General features: G+C 43.7%; 1 protein-coding gene across 8 annotated transcripts in view; it reads right to left on the bottom strand.

The window, feature by feature from the left end:
* LTBP1 (latent transforming growth factor beta binding protein 1) overlaps positions 1-17,628 on the bottom strand; it is a 391,697-nt gene that overhangs the window by 68,417 nt on the left and 305,652 nt on the right. For all 8 annotated transcript variants that reach the window (XM_038397049.2, XM_038397051.2, XM_043511538.1 and 5 more), the window contains one exon: positions 10,293-10,436. In XM_038397049.2, coding sequence (XP_038252977.1) covers positions 10,293-10,436 — 144 coding nt within the window. The remainder of the gene's footprint in view (positions 1-10,292; positions 10,437-17,628) is intronic.

Below are 17,628 nucleotides of genomic sequence, written 5' to 3'. Positions count from 1 at the left end.
GGCGTGCCTTTTTACGATTATGGCACCTCCTTAATGCTCGTTTGGTCCCCTATTTTATTATGCATATCCATAGCCATTCCGGTCTTCCTGGGCTCCTTGCGGAGGATAACGCGCGAGCCGATGCGTTTGTTAATCCCCCACAATTATATGCTCAGCTTCCTAACTCCTTTGCTCAGGCTCGCCTTTCCCATGACTTTTTTCACCAATCTGCACGCGCTCTTGCGCGTCAATTTCAATTACCCCTTGCAGATACCCGTGCGATTGTTGCCTCTTGTTCAGATTGTCAGAGGCATTCTCTACCCCTTTCTTTCGGTGTTAATCCTTGCGGTCTTGCCTCCCTCCAACTATGGCAGACCGACATTACTATTTTCCCTGAGTTTGGCCGCCTTCGCTCCGTTCATGTGTCTATTGACACTTTTTCCGGCTATGTCTGGGCTACTGCCCTTTCTTCCACCGGCACTCGCGATGTTATTCGTCACTGGCAAAGTTGCTTTGCCGTTATGGGCATTCCGACTACCATTAAAATGGTAATGGTGCCGGTTATATATCTTGCCGCACGGCTCGTTTCCTTGCTCGTTGGGGTGTATCCCATATCACCGGGGTTCCCGGTAATTCCACGGGTCAAGCTATTATTGAACGTCCTCATGCTTCCCTTAAATCTTTATTACTTAAACAAAAAGGGGGAGTAACCCCTGACCCACATCCAGATGCACTTGAGCATACCCCGCAGGCCTGTCTGTTAAAGGCATTATATGTTTTAAATTGGTTACAGCCTGGCCAACATGACACACCCCCCGCGTTCCGGCACCTCTTTGGGTTGACCCGGGACGAACAAATCGCCCGGTCCCAAATGCGCTGGTTTGACTATCGCCAACAGATGTGGAAAGGGCCGGTGGAATTGTTAACCTGGGGAAGGGGATATGCTTGTGTTTCTACTGATGCAGGTCCCCGGTGGATCCCAGCCAAGTGGGTATGTCCGTGGCTACAGCAACCTCACTCGCCCTTGAACCCGGCACCTGGAGAACAAGATCCCGCGCTTGGAGAGGAAGCATCAGAGGAGGTTGTGCTTGTGGCCATATCCTGTTTATTTCCAGAATGAGGGTATGGGTTGCCAAAATTGTTATAGTATTATTGCTTGGGTTGCAAGGGGGGCTCCTTGTACCCCTACGCGTGCGAATGACGTATAACCTATGGGAACGTCTAGCATTGATGTCACACACATCACTTTTGTTTGTCTGATTCTGTGGCAGCCGGGGGAACTAGTGGGCACTTGTCTTGTGCCCATATGTCATCATCCCAAAGAAATTGGCAATCACACCATGCTTGTAGCTTATGCCAATTTGTCTTCACAGTATTCGACTATGGCAAATTGGGGCCCTGCTAATTATTCCTTGCCCCCTGGGGCCCTATCTTTACATACCCCGTATCCAGCCGGGGCGAATAATGTAACGTGTGCGCGAGTGGTTAATTGTACACGCGCAAAAGTACCCTTGGGCTGCCAAACAGTAAGCGCCCCCTTTTTGAATTGTACTAATGCGGTTAATGTTTCTTTTAATTATGGACATATTATTTTGCCGTCTGGTTGGTTTTTTACCTGCGGCGCACGGACTTTCAGTTATATTCCCGCTAATTTAAGTCATAATACCTTATGCTGCCTTAGCCGAATGACTCTTTTGTTGCCTGGAATAAATCAGCAGCGAAGTCGGCGAAGCACGGCCTTGCAAAACACGTGTTCCGCCGTTGTTACCTTATACAGTCACTCGGAATATTTGGTCTTAATGAATGCCGTTGCAGGCATTCCTGGTTTTTCAACTTATTACACGATACAAACTTTGAATGCATTAGCTTGCTTTGCTGTTAAGGCGCTTAATGCTACATCACAGGCAATTGCTCTTTTAAATATGGAACAGCAGGAATTGAGAGATGCCATTTTAGATAATCGAGCTGCGATTGATTTTCTATTGCTTAAGCATCATATGGGATGTGAATCTTTTAAACATATGTGTTGTTTTAACCTTACGGATAATAGCCGATTCATTGAGGAGCGCCTGGATGAGTTGACTTCTCTCACTGAGCACATCCGTCAAGATACCGGGTTTGCGGGATTTTGGGACTGGCTTACAGGGTGGTTGCCTTCTTTGGGGTGGCTTCGACAGTTATTTGGAATTATAGTTTTTGTATGTATTGGTCTTATTTGCCTTTGTTGCTGTCTGCAATGTCTCCCCTCCTTGTTTGATATATTCCGTAAAATGCATTGCTCCGCCCCCGTTAGGTCACCCCTGTTAATGAACGAGAATTGGATGGAACTACGCAAGTGACCGGTGGTCCGTGTATCATGTAATAAAAAGGGGGGAGATGTGGGAACATGGTGTATTTGTGAGCTAGTTAAGAATATTTATGAGCTAGTTAAGGTCGCGGTGAACCTTTAATGAACTTTGAGAAAGAGTTACAGGCTGGAACGTGATCCAGGCAAACTGGCAACACCAGACTTTGTTGACAACAGATAGCGGACAGCTGTGCTCCAATCAAGAGGAAGGACGCACGTGCATAGCCCGTGCCGAGGCTGCTCGACCAACGAGATGTCTCCGTGACCGGGTGATGGACTTTGGAGGGGGTTGAAAATATTATGTAAAAGGAGTGTATAAAAGCAATGAGGAAATAACAGATAAACAGCTTAGCTACCAACCATATTGGCTGCTGTGCTTTGTCCGGCTCGCATGAAACCCCACAGATGCATGGGAAATTAATTTGCCCTCCTCTACTAGCATGGAAAACTCTGCGTGAGAGTCCATAGGGAGGAGTTCTGCAAATTTTTGCATGGCCCCACAAGTATTATAATTGTACCTGCTAACCACTGCCTGATGGTTAGCGATAGGGAGCTGCACCCGCCCCCTGTGGAATAGATTTTCCTTCCAAAGAGGTCCAGTTATTTGGCCTCTCATTTCTTGGGAGAGGAACCCTGGTGGCCCTGGAGTTCACGCTGATTGGCTACGTCCACTACCAGGGAGTCCAGTTGGGGGTGCATGTAAAGATGTTCATACCTCTTTAAAGGGACAAAGTATCTCCACTCGTACCTCTGGGTGGTAGGCAGCAACGAGGATGGGGTCTGCCACAGGGTCTTTGTGGCATTGCTGATGGTTTTAATCAGCGGCAGTGCAATAAGAGATGGCCCTTTTGTTGAAAGAAAGTCCTTCACCGCCTCCTCAGGTTTAATGTTCAGGTCCTGGGCCACCCGTCTCAGTAGTTGCTGTAGGACCCTGCTGTCCCCTGAGGATTGAGCAGTTGCTGAGCCAGCCACTGCCTCATCCAGAGACGAGGAGGACAAGATGGCGGCCGATACTGGAGCCTGTTCCCTGCCCTCAACCCCTCTGGAGTCCCTAGGAGCGAGGAACACTGGAGCCGCAGCTGGTGCTGTAGTCGGTGTCACTGGCGGTGCCACCGATGGAGCTGCAATCAGTGCCGAGGATGGTGCAGGAATCAGTGCTGAGATCGTCGACGTTGCAATCGGTGCTGAGATCGTTGATGTCAGTACAACTGCCGGATGGGTCCCCTGCAGATGTGCGGAGGGCATGTGTGGTGGCCCAAAGGTCACCGAGGTCACTGAGGCCGGTCTGGAACCCTGGCTCTGCCCCCTGGCTCTGATAATAGGCCCAGGGTGTCCAGAAGGGCCACTGAGGAGCCTGCCACTGTCCCAGCCACTGTGCTGGGTAGGGCTGTCAGTTATGGTGGGAGTGGGATCTTCTGCTCCTACTGGAGCACGATGACTCCGCTTCCAACTCCAAGGTCTCTGACTGCGAAGACCACAGAGGAACGGAGCCACTTGATGCCAGCAAGCGATGCCAACTGGAAGACCAGAGCAGCTCCCCAACATGGGCCTCTAGTGCCAGAGGTTGGCATGCAGGTGATGATACCCTCATTGCTGCCACCTTCGCCAGCTTGCCCACAGAGTGGATTGGGCCAGGAACTGGTGCTGGAAACCTCTTCTGCCTTGGAGGGGAGGGTGGTGCTGTCAGCGCCAGGAGGTCCAATGCCACTTCGAATGCTTCCGGCATGGAGGGAAGCTGTAGGTCCTCGTGGCGGCAGATTGGTGAACGGTGCGGGGCAGGAGTCAATGGAGGCCCCACCAAATGGGCACCCGATGGGGGCTTGCTGGTCACCCGGTCTTTAAACTGGGTCAGGGGGTGCCCTCTGTCAGCCTTCTTTCTTTTATGGGGCACCGGGGAGTAAGAATGGTGCCTGATCAATGCCTGGGACCTGTGCATGGAGCTGCGGCAGTGCCAAGGATCCTTAGAGTACATCTTTACTACCCACCGGCTCAGGGTGGGTAGTGATCGATCTATCAGGGATCGATTTATCGTGTCTCATCTAGACAAGATAAATCGATCCCCAAATTGAGACCTGTTCTCCACCTTGGCAGGGGGAGTAAGCAGAATCAACGGGGAGCTGCTGAGGTTGACTCACCGCCGTGAGGACGGCCAGGTAACTCGAACTAAGATACTTCGACTTCAGCTACGCGAATAGCAAATAGAATAGTTCGACCCCTCCCGCCCCCCACCACGTAGCCCAGGCCTTTGAGGAGTCCTTCCTCAGCTACAGCTCATGTGTCAACAGTGCCAGAGCACTGTGCACTGAGGAGACAGCGCTTGGGGCCGGATCTGCAAAGCTGGGGTCTGTCTGAGACCAAAGTGCTGCCTCCATAAGCAGAACTCGGAGGCACTGTTCTCTGTCCTTGAGTGTCCTGGGGTGAAACCCTCTACAGATTTTACAATGGTTCCCAAGGTTCCCCTGAGACACTTGAAGCACAAAGTGTGTGAGTCACTTCTCGGCATAAAACTGCCACAGTCAGAGCACAGCTTAAAGCTTGGGGACCAAAGCATACCCCAGAGCTGGGGAAAGCGTGGTGGGGGGGTACCCCCCAAAGGAAACTTATGAGAGAAAACTATCTACACTAACTAAACTACTGCTGAATTTAACTATATACACATGATACTGTGAAGCACGCACTTGCCGAGTCAAGAGCAATGGGGAGTTCCAGCTAGCCATCACAGGTGGTAAGAAGCAACTGAGGAGTGAAGTTTTGGAATAGCCTTCCAAGGGAAGCAGTGGGGGCAAAAGATCTATCTGGTTTTAAGATTCTACTTGATAAGTTTATGGAGGAGATGGTACGATGGGATAATGGGATTTTGGTAAGTAATTGATCTTTAAATATTCAGGGTAAATAGGACTAATCCCCTGAGATGGGATATTAGATGGATGGGATCTGAGTTACCCAGGAAAGAATTTTCTGTAGTATCTGGCTGGTGAATCTTGCCCATATGCTCAGGGTTTAGCTGATTGCCATATTTGGGGTCGGGAAGGAATTTTCCTCCAGGGCAGATTGGAGAGGCCCTGGAGGTTTTTCGCCTTCCTCTGTAGCATGGGGCATGGTTGACTTAAGAGAGGCTTCTCTGCTCCTTGAAGTCTTTAAACCATTTAGGGACTTCAATAGCTCAGACATAGGTGAGGTTTTTCATAGGAGTGGGTGGGTGAGATTCTGTGGCCTGTGTTGTGCAGGAGGTCGGACTAGATGATCAGAATGGTCCCTTCTGACCTTAGTATCTATGAATCTATGAAACTGAGGGGGGTTGGGTCAGCAGGGCACTATATTGAGTGCCATGAGGGCGTGACTCCAGGAGGCACCCAGGCCGACCCTACAGATACTGCTAAGGGGAAAAATCTTCCAGCTCTCTTGCATGCAGCGCGCACACAACTGATTGGAATTGACATGAACAAGCACTCGAAGAAGAACTATATATTTAAATAAAAATTATTTGGTAGTAATGACAGTACAAAAGGTCTCCCTTGAAACTTAAAGACATACAATTTAGATTTGGGTAGCAGACTCAGTCTAGTGTCTAATAAACATTCGTGCAGATTACAAAAGCCACCAAGAATAGTTTGCAAAAAGAAAAGGAGTACTTGTGGCACCTTAGAGACTAACAAATTTATTAGAGCATAAGCTTTCGTGAGCTACAGCTCAGCTCACGAAAGCTTATGCTCTAATAAATTTGTTAGTCTCTAAGGTGCCACAAGTACTCCTTTTCTTTTTGCGAATACAGACTAACACGGCTGCTACTCTGAAACCTGTCAAGAATAGTTTGACATCATTGGCAGTCTCTGTTCAAGAAAGGCCCAAGACTGAGGAGCAGAGATGTTATTGGTCAGGAATGATCAGAATAATCAACTTTAATATCAGATGTTTGTGAGCTGCTTCACAGTTAATAGCGTAGAAACAGATGACCCTATTAGACACCCCCATGACTCTTTTCTGTGTCATCTTCTCCTGATCTCCCCCCAAAAATCTCCTCTTAACTTCCCTCCTGAGAATCCCAGCTTTCCAACACTATTAGCTATATATTTGTTTTTCTACCCTTGAAGTTTCATGAGTTTTTGCATCATACATTTAAAACTGGTCTTTGGTGAGGCCACATTTTTATAGAACTGGTCCAGGAGTAAACATATTATATTTTGGATGCCAAAACAGCACACTTTTTATTTCATGAATACTGGTAATCCACTGTTCTGAATGCCCCAGTAATTGAGCACATTATCTTAAATACCGAGGTGAGAAAAAGATGGAGTAGCAGCCTAAGGTCTCGATCCTTCAACTGCATCTGCACAGGTGGATCCAGGGGCCTGTGCAGAGTCATATTGATTTCAGCGGTCAGGGCTTCACCTGAATTAAAGCCATGACAGGATGGGGGTACAAAATAAAGAAAAGAGAAACAGGTGCTTTGAAACCTGTGCATTCGATTTTTTGTTAAATTTATTTTGTATTGAGTTGAAATGAATACTGGAACACAAGAAGATGGCTGGAACTAAGGAGATGAATGTTTATATACTGACAGGATCATTTCAGGACATAGTAAATAATAGATGAATTTCTGCCAAATAAAAAGAAAGCTCTAGGTCCCCCCATGGTGAATAAAGAGAAGTGTGAACATACAGAGGGAACAGCCTTTAACAACATGTGAAAAAGTCCCTGAATTAAAGTTATACTTCAGTTATGCCTGCCCCTACCTTCAGTAGAAATGGCATCCCACTTCTCTTTAGTAGAGTGGAAATGGGATGACATTTCTCTATGTGCAAAACAGCACACATGTATAAAGACAAATATGCAAAGGCTGAATACATCTCTAAGATTTGCATGTTAATGTTTACAACAGTATAAGGCAGACAAGTTATTTTTCTCTGCATGCAGGTAAAATAAGGCACAAACCCATGTTGGGGGTGATATGGAAGCACACAGCAGGAGCTCCCAGAAGCACTGTGCCTGACGTGGCATGCTAAAGCTCTAGGAAGCATGGCCGTTGCATCATCCTTTGCACAAGTGTAGCATGAACTCCATCACCATCTTGGTGTGGCTGGTGCTAGGCGGAAGGATGTGGCATTGGCCTTGCACCCTTTGGGCAGTGTAGCACTGCTGTCATAGCTAGGCTTGCAGATTCCTTGTACTCTGGGGAAAACAACAACTAGACTGAGCCCAGTCCCTGTGCAAGAGGAAAGGCTGTTTGTGCTCTTCTCTGCCTTACACACCCATGCAAGGGTCAGCCACAACCTGGCATTTAGCCATTAATTTTCAGCATGAAATGAAAACAAAAAAGAGGTAGGTTAAAGAAAAACAAAAACATTGTAAACTACGTAAGAGTTTTCCAAAACCTACAGGTGCAGTAGGTAATATTACCACTTCACAGTTTGTTCGGGTGATCAGTTCCTAGGATCTTCAGACTCCGAGACAGAACCCATCTGAGCTCAATGAGAAAAGAGTTTGTTACCAGGCTATCCATAAAAGTGCATGCTTTGTCTCTTACATAGTATACAAAGTAATATCCTGTCCAGTGAAACACTGATTGTAGGAAGTGTTTTTTTCCTTCAGTTGTGCAAGCAAACAGAGATAAAAGAATGGTAAGATGTCCTGTCCTTCACAATGTACATCAGCTTATAGTGTTCCCTGGTAACAGATAGGTTCCCTTATTCCATTAATTAAATAATATAGTGTATAGGGCTCCTAATGGGCTCTATTTTCCATACTGTCTGGTCTCCTATATGAGATCTTTCTCCATGATGAACCTTAACATAGGAGAGAAAATGATTAAGTATGTGTTTTGTTAGTGCCCAAAGACGGGGGTCCATATTGAGAGGAAAAAGGTTTTTCTCTTCCAAACTGAACAGTGCTCATTCATGATGCCAAACTGAGACATCACTTGCTGTAGACTGTACAGATGTTCACAATATGATCATGCATGCTTGCTGGACTTTATGGGCTTTCCTTCCCCTCAGCAATAAATGATACTGGGATACATTCATGAACTCTGCTTGGCTTCTTTGGCTTGGCTTCCCCTCTGCTGGAATCAGATCACTTGCTGGGCTTCTTGGGAATGGCTCTCCCTTGATGTGACTCTGCTAGATCTTGGTTCATTTTTGACTGGGGAAAAATAGTTAAAATCTCGCAAGTGCCATCCTATTTGGCACCAAAATGAGATGGCACTCATAGATGGCTGTAGATCTTCGTAATATGATTTACCCTCTCCTTTTTTCATGTTTTTATCAGAAGTGAAATAGTTAACAATGTTGTCATTTATGTTATCATCATTAGATATCAGTATTGAGATGAGGCCCCTTGAGATGAAATATACTGCAGTTTGCTTCCTCACAAGCAAGTAAATGGCAATATTGCTGTGTATTTTTCTTCTAAACCAGCAATTCTCCAGAGCTTTCATTCCTTCAACCTATTCATAAGGAGAGATCCTCAGTCTAAACCATTGCCGTTGGTTCACAGTTCATTTTATTATGTAGCTGTTTCACAGACAGTGTTGCAGGACCAATGTGCTTCCCTGTGCAAGTACATCTCAGGAAACGTTGCAGAACAAAATACTGAAGAAAGCATATACACATTAAGTAGGAAGCTGTGAATAAACTACAAAGAGTTTGTAGCTCTGATTCTTTAAAAAAAAGAATTTGCCTCTTTGGTATTGCACAAAAGAAAACATTGATCTATTATTAGGAAGGTAAAAAGGCACTATGTTCAGTGAGCCAAATCCTGGTTCCATTTGAGTCACCAGGAGTTTTGCCTTGTGCAAAAAATTTGGAGAGATGGGAGACAGGATGAAATTTCCAGGGCCTCCTGAATTATGTAGACTGGAATTGATAGTACAGCAAGTTATTCTAAAGCTATTCAGGAGCTAGTTCAGCCTGCAATGTAAACCTAAAATATATTTGTTTGTTTGGGGGAAAAGCTCTTGTAAATCAATTTGCCAACCTCTTAGACTCTACTCCCCCTTATCCTGGACCTGTTCCTCTCCCCAGACTGCAGCTGTGTAGCCCACTTGGAGGCAACTTTCTGAGAGAGAGTCCTAAGATAATTTTTAAGTAAGTGTTTGTAGTAGCATCCCTAATGTGTTAAGACGCTGAATAACATAAGAGAAAGGCACAGTGGTTGCTCTGAAAGGCTCACAATCTAAAAAGACAGATCAAGAGTAAAAAAACAGGGGCAGGAGGCTAGAGTACAACCCACAAGTAATGTGGACAAGGTGACTGGCCATGTCTTCATAAGCCCAATGTTTTGGGGATTTTTCAAACTAGATAAACAAATTGCCACTCAACTATTGACTTTTGTGAGTTCTTCTGTTAATATTCAATAATAAGTCTGGGTTACCATATATGAATTTTGCTCTCAACATTACACTTCCTTCAACCTTATCCAGACACCAGTAGTCATCTATATAAATTTAAATTAAATTAAATAAAAATATTTTAAATCTCATGTGCTGTAGTCTTCATTTCACTGCCAAAGATGAACATTGACATCACCACCACAGCATGGTACACATCATGAGAAACAATGTTCCACAAACCACACTTGTGTGAAAAAAGACCCTGCTAATCAGAGCTCTGAGACTGCCTCTTGTACAAAAATTAAAGGCATCTATGCCATATTCTTGTTGCTTATGATTTATAGCATGCTCAAGAATAACCGAACCAAAAGCACACATAGCTTATTATGTTACTATGCTTTAAAAAGGGGTTTAAAATACACTATTTCTTTAGAAAACAGTGATTTAATTACAGCAATAAATAAAATCCAAATTTACCCAATTTTCATTGCAACTCTTTACCCAATTTTTATTGCAACTCTTGCAACCCCCCCTTTTTTTTATAGCCTTTCTCAATTTTTTATCCTTGCTGTTATTCAGGAGGATGTGCATTTTTTATGCTTTGTATTATGTCTGCAAGCAAAGCCACTGGTATTTTACCTGTTGATGTGCGGAAGCGACATTGTCCAGTCATTGGATCATATTCCTGGTTTTCATCGGAACAGAGACACAGGAAGGTGCCTTCTACATTTTCACAGAGGGCTTCACCACATACCCCACTCAGCATTTCACATTCATTCACATCTGGAGAATGAAGCATAAATTGATTCAGACGCATTCTCCATCAATGACAGCTCTTTATTTTACCTGCTCTGTCTGTCCCAATATTGTTTGCAGAAAAACAAAGGTGATCCCCGAGGAACAATCAAAACTTGACTACTACTTAAATGGACTCCTAAGGAAAGTAGTTTGTCTGAGGAGATAAAGGCCATTGAAAAAACAGTAAAATTATAAAATGCCAGTGTTGATTTTAAGGTAGACCATAGTCCTCTAACTTTTTTACTCTCCTTCTCCCTCATCCCCATTTCTTACAATATAAGATACTGACTCCTTTTGAGCTATGTTTGCTATTACCAGGACAGCAGGAAACCCACAGTATTTATTTATTTATTTTATTTAACAGATATTGTGCCAAAACTTGCTGTCATTCTTTCAAAGGTCAGTGAAATCAAAGAGTTCAACAGGCAGAAGATGACAGGATTTAGGCCCTGGTATATAAACAGAATTCTCTTCTCCTCACCCCCTGAAAAACTGCCTTCCTGCAGCGTGTTTTTGTCCTCTAAACCCATTTTTGTAATAAACTCCTCACCCACAAAACCCTATAGGTAGCTCTGGAGCCCAGAAACATTATTCTGGTATCACCTAGTGAAGTCCCTGTGGAGCAATGCAAGTCTCCTCTTCCACAGTAAGGGCTGGGTCCCATGGTACTCTCAACTGCTGTTGGCCTGGGACCAAAAAACATTCCATGAATCCTAAACTTGGCTCCCAACACTTCTTACCTCATTTAAATACTATGAAAAGTTGCTATTTGACAGGAGAGTTGTCTATGGTTTGAATGAATTACCAAAAAAGCTCAGCACTGGCTTAACTCTGCTCCCGCTGAAATCCATCGGAGTTTTACATCTGACTGTCCACAACAGCATATCCACTAACTACATATCTGTAAAATTATTACATTATTTTTCATAATTTATACATTTATTTTTTGTACATTTAATTGACAATATACAGTATAATATTTGTAACAAAGCATACTGGCTCTTTTTTTATCCACCAAAACAAACATGTAGCCATATAATATATTACACTACTGATTTTATATGTTTTTATCTTATCTGGATCAGCTAACTTGACACTTTCTAAATTCATTTAATTAATTATTTTATTTTGTTTGCTGCATATCAAGAAGTTCAAAGTCTTCTTTCGGGAACACTGTTTACAAAGTATGCAAACACATATTTTCCATAAAAAATGTTTTTGGTAGACCGTTTACATCAAAATCATTTACAAGCATGTTTGAATACTTTCAACATTTCCTATAATCTCAGGATCACATATCCAACTCAGCAAAACTGTGAGGTTCTTCCACAGTGCAGAATCCCATTCATTTTACTAACAGCCAGAAACAAAAAGCTTCCACAAACTTTCTTTTCTTCTTCTTCTCTTCCTTACTTTCCCCCCTGAATTTGCCTTAGTATTTGAAAAGTCATTGTATGCAAAATATTACACACAAACCACTGATTGTGACATAACAAAAGAAAAGCAAATATCAACACAGCGCCATATGGGACAGCTTGTATTTAGGATTGACAGTATTCAATTTTGATTTTTTTTCTAATTTCAATGAGTTACATCAATGAGTAATTTTTATTTTTTTTCTGATTTTTAACTATTTTTATAGTTGCCAGAAATTAAGGTGGGGTGGAGGTTAGGTTAGGTTTAGGGCTGACAGCAGGGGTGCTGAGAGCTCCCAGTACTGACAGTGGGGCTGCAGGGGCCCCCTGCACAGCCACAGGGCCCAAGCTGAGGGGGAGGCTGTGAGCCTGGCCCAGAGGAGTAGAGATACTGGCCAGGACTGCAAGGGGCTGTGAGGTACTGCTGCACAGTTCCTGATCAGGGATGGCTCCCACACTCCTGGCAGATGAGTGAGAGAGTGGGGTCAGACAGCAGAGGTCTCCCTGCACAGCCACAGGACTGGTGACATCTGATCCATCCAGGCACAAGGTGAGGGAAGATCGTGTTCTTGACAGAGACAGCAGAGACCCCCAGCCAGGGCCATGAGGACAAGTCCCTGGCCATGGGGGAGGCCACCCAGCTGCAAATGGCTCCTGGCCAGGGATGGAGCCATTCATCAGCAGGGTGGCCTCCCTCGTGGCTGGGGGCTCAGCCTCCCTCTTCTCACAACCTAGCCTGGGATCTCTGCTCTGCCTTGCCAGGACCAAAGCCTTCCTCACACCTTGCGCCTGCAGTGATCGGGTACCATCAGCCCTGTGGCACCAGAGAGAGAACCCTGCAGCTCCACCGTCACTGGAGTGAGGGAGCAGGACCATAACAGTAGGGCTGCAGTTGCACTGCTGCAGGATTGGTGACACCCGATCCCTGCAGGTTGCACTCTTGTTACCGACAGTTTTACCATTGATTTCAGGATGTTTATCAACATCTATCTATTTAAACTGAATCCTGCCAAGCCTATTTCGATTAGTTCAAATAGGCTTAATTTATCTGAGTTTATATTTCAAACCATTGGAAAAAAAACCCCATCACTCCCGTAGAATTAATTTTGCAGAAATTTATTTCCTTTCAATTCAATCACTAAAATTAAAGAAATCACAAGTTGAAGCAACACTGGCATTCACATCAGATGAAGGGCCCAATCAAGGAAAGCATCCCTATTCAGCATAGCACCCAAGTATGTGCTTAAGACAATGGGATTTAAAAATGTCCTTAAGTGATGAACTGAAGCATGTGCTTAAGTGCTTTCTTGAATTGGGGTCTTAAGTTAAACATGCCTTACCACCCAAACATCAGAAAACCAAACAGACTCAGATTCCCCACCTGCACAACAAAATCCCTTTCCTTTCCGCCATGTAGCCACCTGCAAAGCATACATCCAATTCTCCAGAATTGTGCACATATGCACTAACTTAACTGTGCCCTCAGAACTTGTAAGGTAATCATTACTTTTGCCAGTAAAACTCTGTACATTGGTAACATCATTTTTCTGAGGCTAGGTTTGGGTGTTGCATGTTTGGGTATGATAGTGAGGAACTGGATATAACCATCCCCCAGCTCCTGGAGCAGCCCAGTCTGTCTTCCTGGAGCCATGTGCTGAACACAACCATGGAGGACGGCAGGCAGTAACAAAAAAGAGAAACAGCTCATGGAATGGGAGAGCTCTAGGTATTCTGGGCATTACCAGAATAGGTGATGCCAAATTAGGAGGATCATTTAGAATGTTTTACATATAAATTCCCAACTAGCTCACTTGGAAGACATTATCAGAGTGTGCATGTTTAGTTTGGAGTTCGTAGGAGCTGTAGTTGTCTAGCTAAAGGGAGCTGAACAAAGGTGGGTGCTGTCAGGACCATATTTATGAAAGAGCATTTTAACGTATTTGTTTTCTAAAAGATTTAGTAACACTGGCAGAGGAAACATTATAGAAAACTCCCTTTGCCCAGGAAGAGATAGTGTGCAGAAATTGGAAACTCAATGAAATCATTTGTTTGTTTAAGACAGCGATTTTACCCCCACTGTAATTTAAATTCTCAATGCAATCTGTACTATGTAGTCACTACTGACACCTCCATCATTTTGTAGGTAACCAGAGACTTCTACAAGTTGGCAACACCCACTTATTATAAAATAAACTATATAAAATCAAGGAAATACTCATTGCTTCCTGACTGATGGGCTATACTGTGCAAATGACTCCTATTCAGAATACAGAGCTCAGCCGGGCTCTGAACCTGCAAACTCTTATGCATCTGCTTCATTTTAAGCACCTTCAGGATCTCAACAAGGTCAAACAGGCCTAACTAGAAGTTGCAGGCACGGAAAAACTAAAGCAAACTGTCAACATGTTGTTTAATAATAACTCCCCCCCCCAACATTAACTAAGAAACAGACAGATATTTGCTTTAAAAAGCATTTATGCATTCTGATTTTTAGAGTCAGCTCCTAATCCTATTGAAGTCATTAGGAATTTTTGCCATTGATGTGAGTGGTATCAGGAGTTATCCATATACCATATAACCAGTAACCTCTCTCTCAGGTTTCTATTAGTAAAGAGTTAAAAATCAGAACTCTTTACGAATTATAACAGTATCCCATAAATTAAATCATGTGAAAGATAATGCACAACAGTAAAGGTCTTTCTTCTATTTCTACTAATCCTTAGAGAAATAAAGTACAAACTAAGTTGAAAAGGCCTATTGACAGCTTGTAGCAGAATCTGATAAAAGCCATAAACTGAACAGTCATGATGCAGTTCTAATGAAGTACAAACTGTGTACAAAGGCCAATCTGTTTTAAGAACAGTTCATAGGGCCAGATTCTCTGCTGTGAGTGAGATCCATCCATTGCAGTGGAGGGAGAACACAACATAAGAACATAAGAATGGCCATACTGGGTCAGATCAATGGTCCATCTAGCCTAGAAGTTCTCAACCTTTTTCTTGCAGAGGCCCACCCCAATATGCTATAAAAACTCCACAGCCCACCTGTGCCACAACAACTGGTTTTCTGCATATAAAAGCCAGGGCCAGCATTAAGGGGTAGCAAGCAGGGCAATTGCCTAGGGCCCCATGCCACGGGGCCCCCATGAAGCTACGTTGCTCAGGCTTCAGCCCTGTGTGGTGGGGCTTTGGCTTTCTGCCCGGGGCCTCAGCGAGTCTAATAATGGCCCTGCTTGGCGGACCTCCTGAAACCCCTCACAGCCCCAGGCCCCTGGTTGAAAACCACTGATCTAGCCCAGTATCCTGTCTTCTGAGAGTGGCCAGTGCCAGGTGCTTCAGAGTGAATGGACAGAACAGGGCTATTAGCAAGTGACCCATTCCTTGTCAATCAGTTCCAGCTTCTGGCAGTCAGAGCATGGGGTTGTGTCCCTGACCGTATTGGCCAATAGCCATTGATGGACTTATTCTCCAGAGCTGGCACTAGACCGCATAAACAGACTAAACAATTGCTTAAGGCCCTGAGCAGTTCAAGAGCCCTCCCAATTTGCTTTTTATTTATTTATTTGTAAGAACATGCTTGTTTTACTATTGTGGAGGGAGGGCAAAAATATTCCTGCTTAGGGCCCCCAATGGGCTAGCACTGGCTCTGCTATCCTCTATGAATTTATCTAACTCTTTTTTGAACCCAGATATATTTTTGGCTTTCACAACATCCACTGGCAACAAGTGCCATAAATTGACTGCATGTTGCGTGAAGAAGTACTTCCTCTGGTTTGTTTTAAACTTGCTGCCTCTGAATTTCATTGAGTGACCCTTGGTTCTTGTATTATATGAAGTGGGTAAATAACACTTCCTTATTCAGGTTTCAGAGTAGCAGCTGTGTTAGTCTGTATCCGCAAAAAGAAAAGGAGTACTTGTGGCACCTTAGAGACTAACAAATTTATTTGAGCATAAGCCTTCGTGAGCTACAGCGCTCATGAAAGCTTATGCTCAAATAAATTTGTTAGTCTCTAAGGTGCCACAAGTACTCCTTTTCTTTTTTGCGAATACAGACTAACACGGTTGCTACTCTGAAACAATGGGTGTTACCATACACACTGTAACGAGAGTGATCAGGTAAGGTGAGCTATTACCAGCAGGAGAGGGAAAAAAAATCAACAAAAAAACAAAACAAAAACCTTTTGTAGTGATAATCAAGGTGGACCATTTCCAGCAGTTGACAAGAATGTGTGAGGAACAGTGTGTGTGGGGGGAGGGGGAAATAAACATGGGGAAATAGTTTTACTTTGTGTAATGCATAGCCAAACCTCACCCATTTATTCTTTTATGTAGTTGCTGATCCATGATAGGACCTTTCCTCTTATCTCATGACTGCTTAGTTTGCTAAGGAGGCTTTGGTGAGGCACCTTGTCAAAGGCTTTCTGAAAGTCCAAATACACTGTATCAACTGGATCACCTTTGTCCACATGCTCATTCACACCCTTAGAGAATTCCAATAGATTGTTAAAGTATGATTTTCCTTTACAAAAACTGTATTGACTTTTCCTCAACGTATTATGTTCATTTATGTGTCTGATAATTCTGTTCTTTACTATAGCTTCAGCCAATGTGCCTGGTACTGAAGCTAGGCTTCCCGGCCTGTAATAGCCAGGATTACCTCTGGAGCCTTTTTTAAAAATTGTCATTACATTAGCTACCCTCCAGTCACCTGGTACAGAGGCTGCTTTAAAACTGCTATTACCACAGTTAATAGTTCTACAATTTCATATTTGAGTTCCTTTAGAACTCTTGGGGAACATCATCTGGTCCTGGTCACTTATTACCATTTAATTTAGCAATTTATTCCCAAAACTCCTCTTTTGACACCTCAATCTGGGACAGTTCTTCATATTTGTCACTTAAAAAGAATGGCTCAGCTGTGGGATCTTCCTCATATCCTCTGCAGTGAAGACCAATGCAAATAATTCATTTAGCTTCTGTGTAACAGCTGTGTCTTCCCTGGGTGCTCCTTTAGCACCTCAATCATCCAGTGGCTTCCTGCTTCTCATGTACACAACGAATTTTTTTTTGTTAATTTTTGCGTCTTTTGCTAGTTGTTCTTCAAATTCTTTTTTGGCCTCTCTAATTATATTTTTACCTTTCACTTGCTAGCATTTATACTCCTTTCTATTTTCCTCAGTAGGATTTCACTTCCAATTTTAAAGGATGTCTTTTTGTCTCTAACTGCCTATTTTACTTTGTCATTTAGTCATGGTGGCATTTTTATTTGTTTTTGTTTGTTTGTTTTTAACTTGGGGGTATACATTTAGTTTGAGATGCTATTATGTTGTTTTTAGATAGTTTCCATGCAGCTTGCAGGCATATTTTATTATTGTGACTGTTCCTTTTAGTTTCTGTTTAACTAGCCGCCTCATTTTTGTGTTTGAAGTTAAATGCAATTGTGGTGGGTTTCTTTGGTAATTTCCTCCCCTACAAGGAGGAAATGTAATTTAATTGCATTACAGTAGCTATTACTGAGGGGTTCAGCTAAATTCACCTCTTGAACCAAATTCTGTGCTCCACTTAGGACTAAATCAAGAATTGCATCTCCCCTTAGGGAAGGGGTGGGCAAACTTTTTGGCTGGAGGGCCACCTCTGGGAACAGAAATTGTATGGCAGGCCATGAATGCTCACAAAATTGGGGTTGGGGTGAGGGAGGGGGCTCCGGGCTGGGATCGAGGGGCTCAGAGGGCGATCAGGGCTGGGATAGGGGATTGGGGCATG

The sequence above is a fragment of the Dermochelys coriacea genome, chromosome 3 (assembly GCF_009764565.3).
Source record: "Dermochelys coriacea isolate rDerCor1 chromosome 3, rDerCor1.pri.v4, whole genome shotgun sequence".
Classification (NCBI taxonomy): Eukaryota; Metazoa; Chordata; order Testudines; family Dermochelyidae; genus Dermochelys; species Dermochelys coriacea.
The sequence above is the reverse complement of the archived record's forward strand: the minus strand, read 5'-3'. Positions and strand labels throughout refer to the sequence as shown.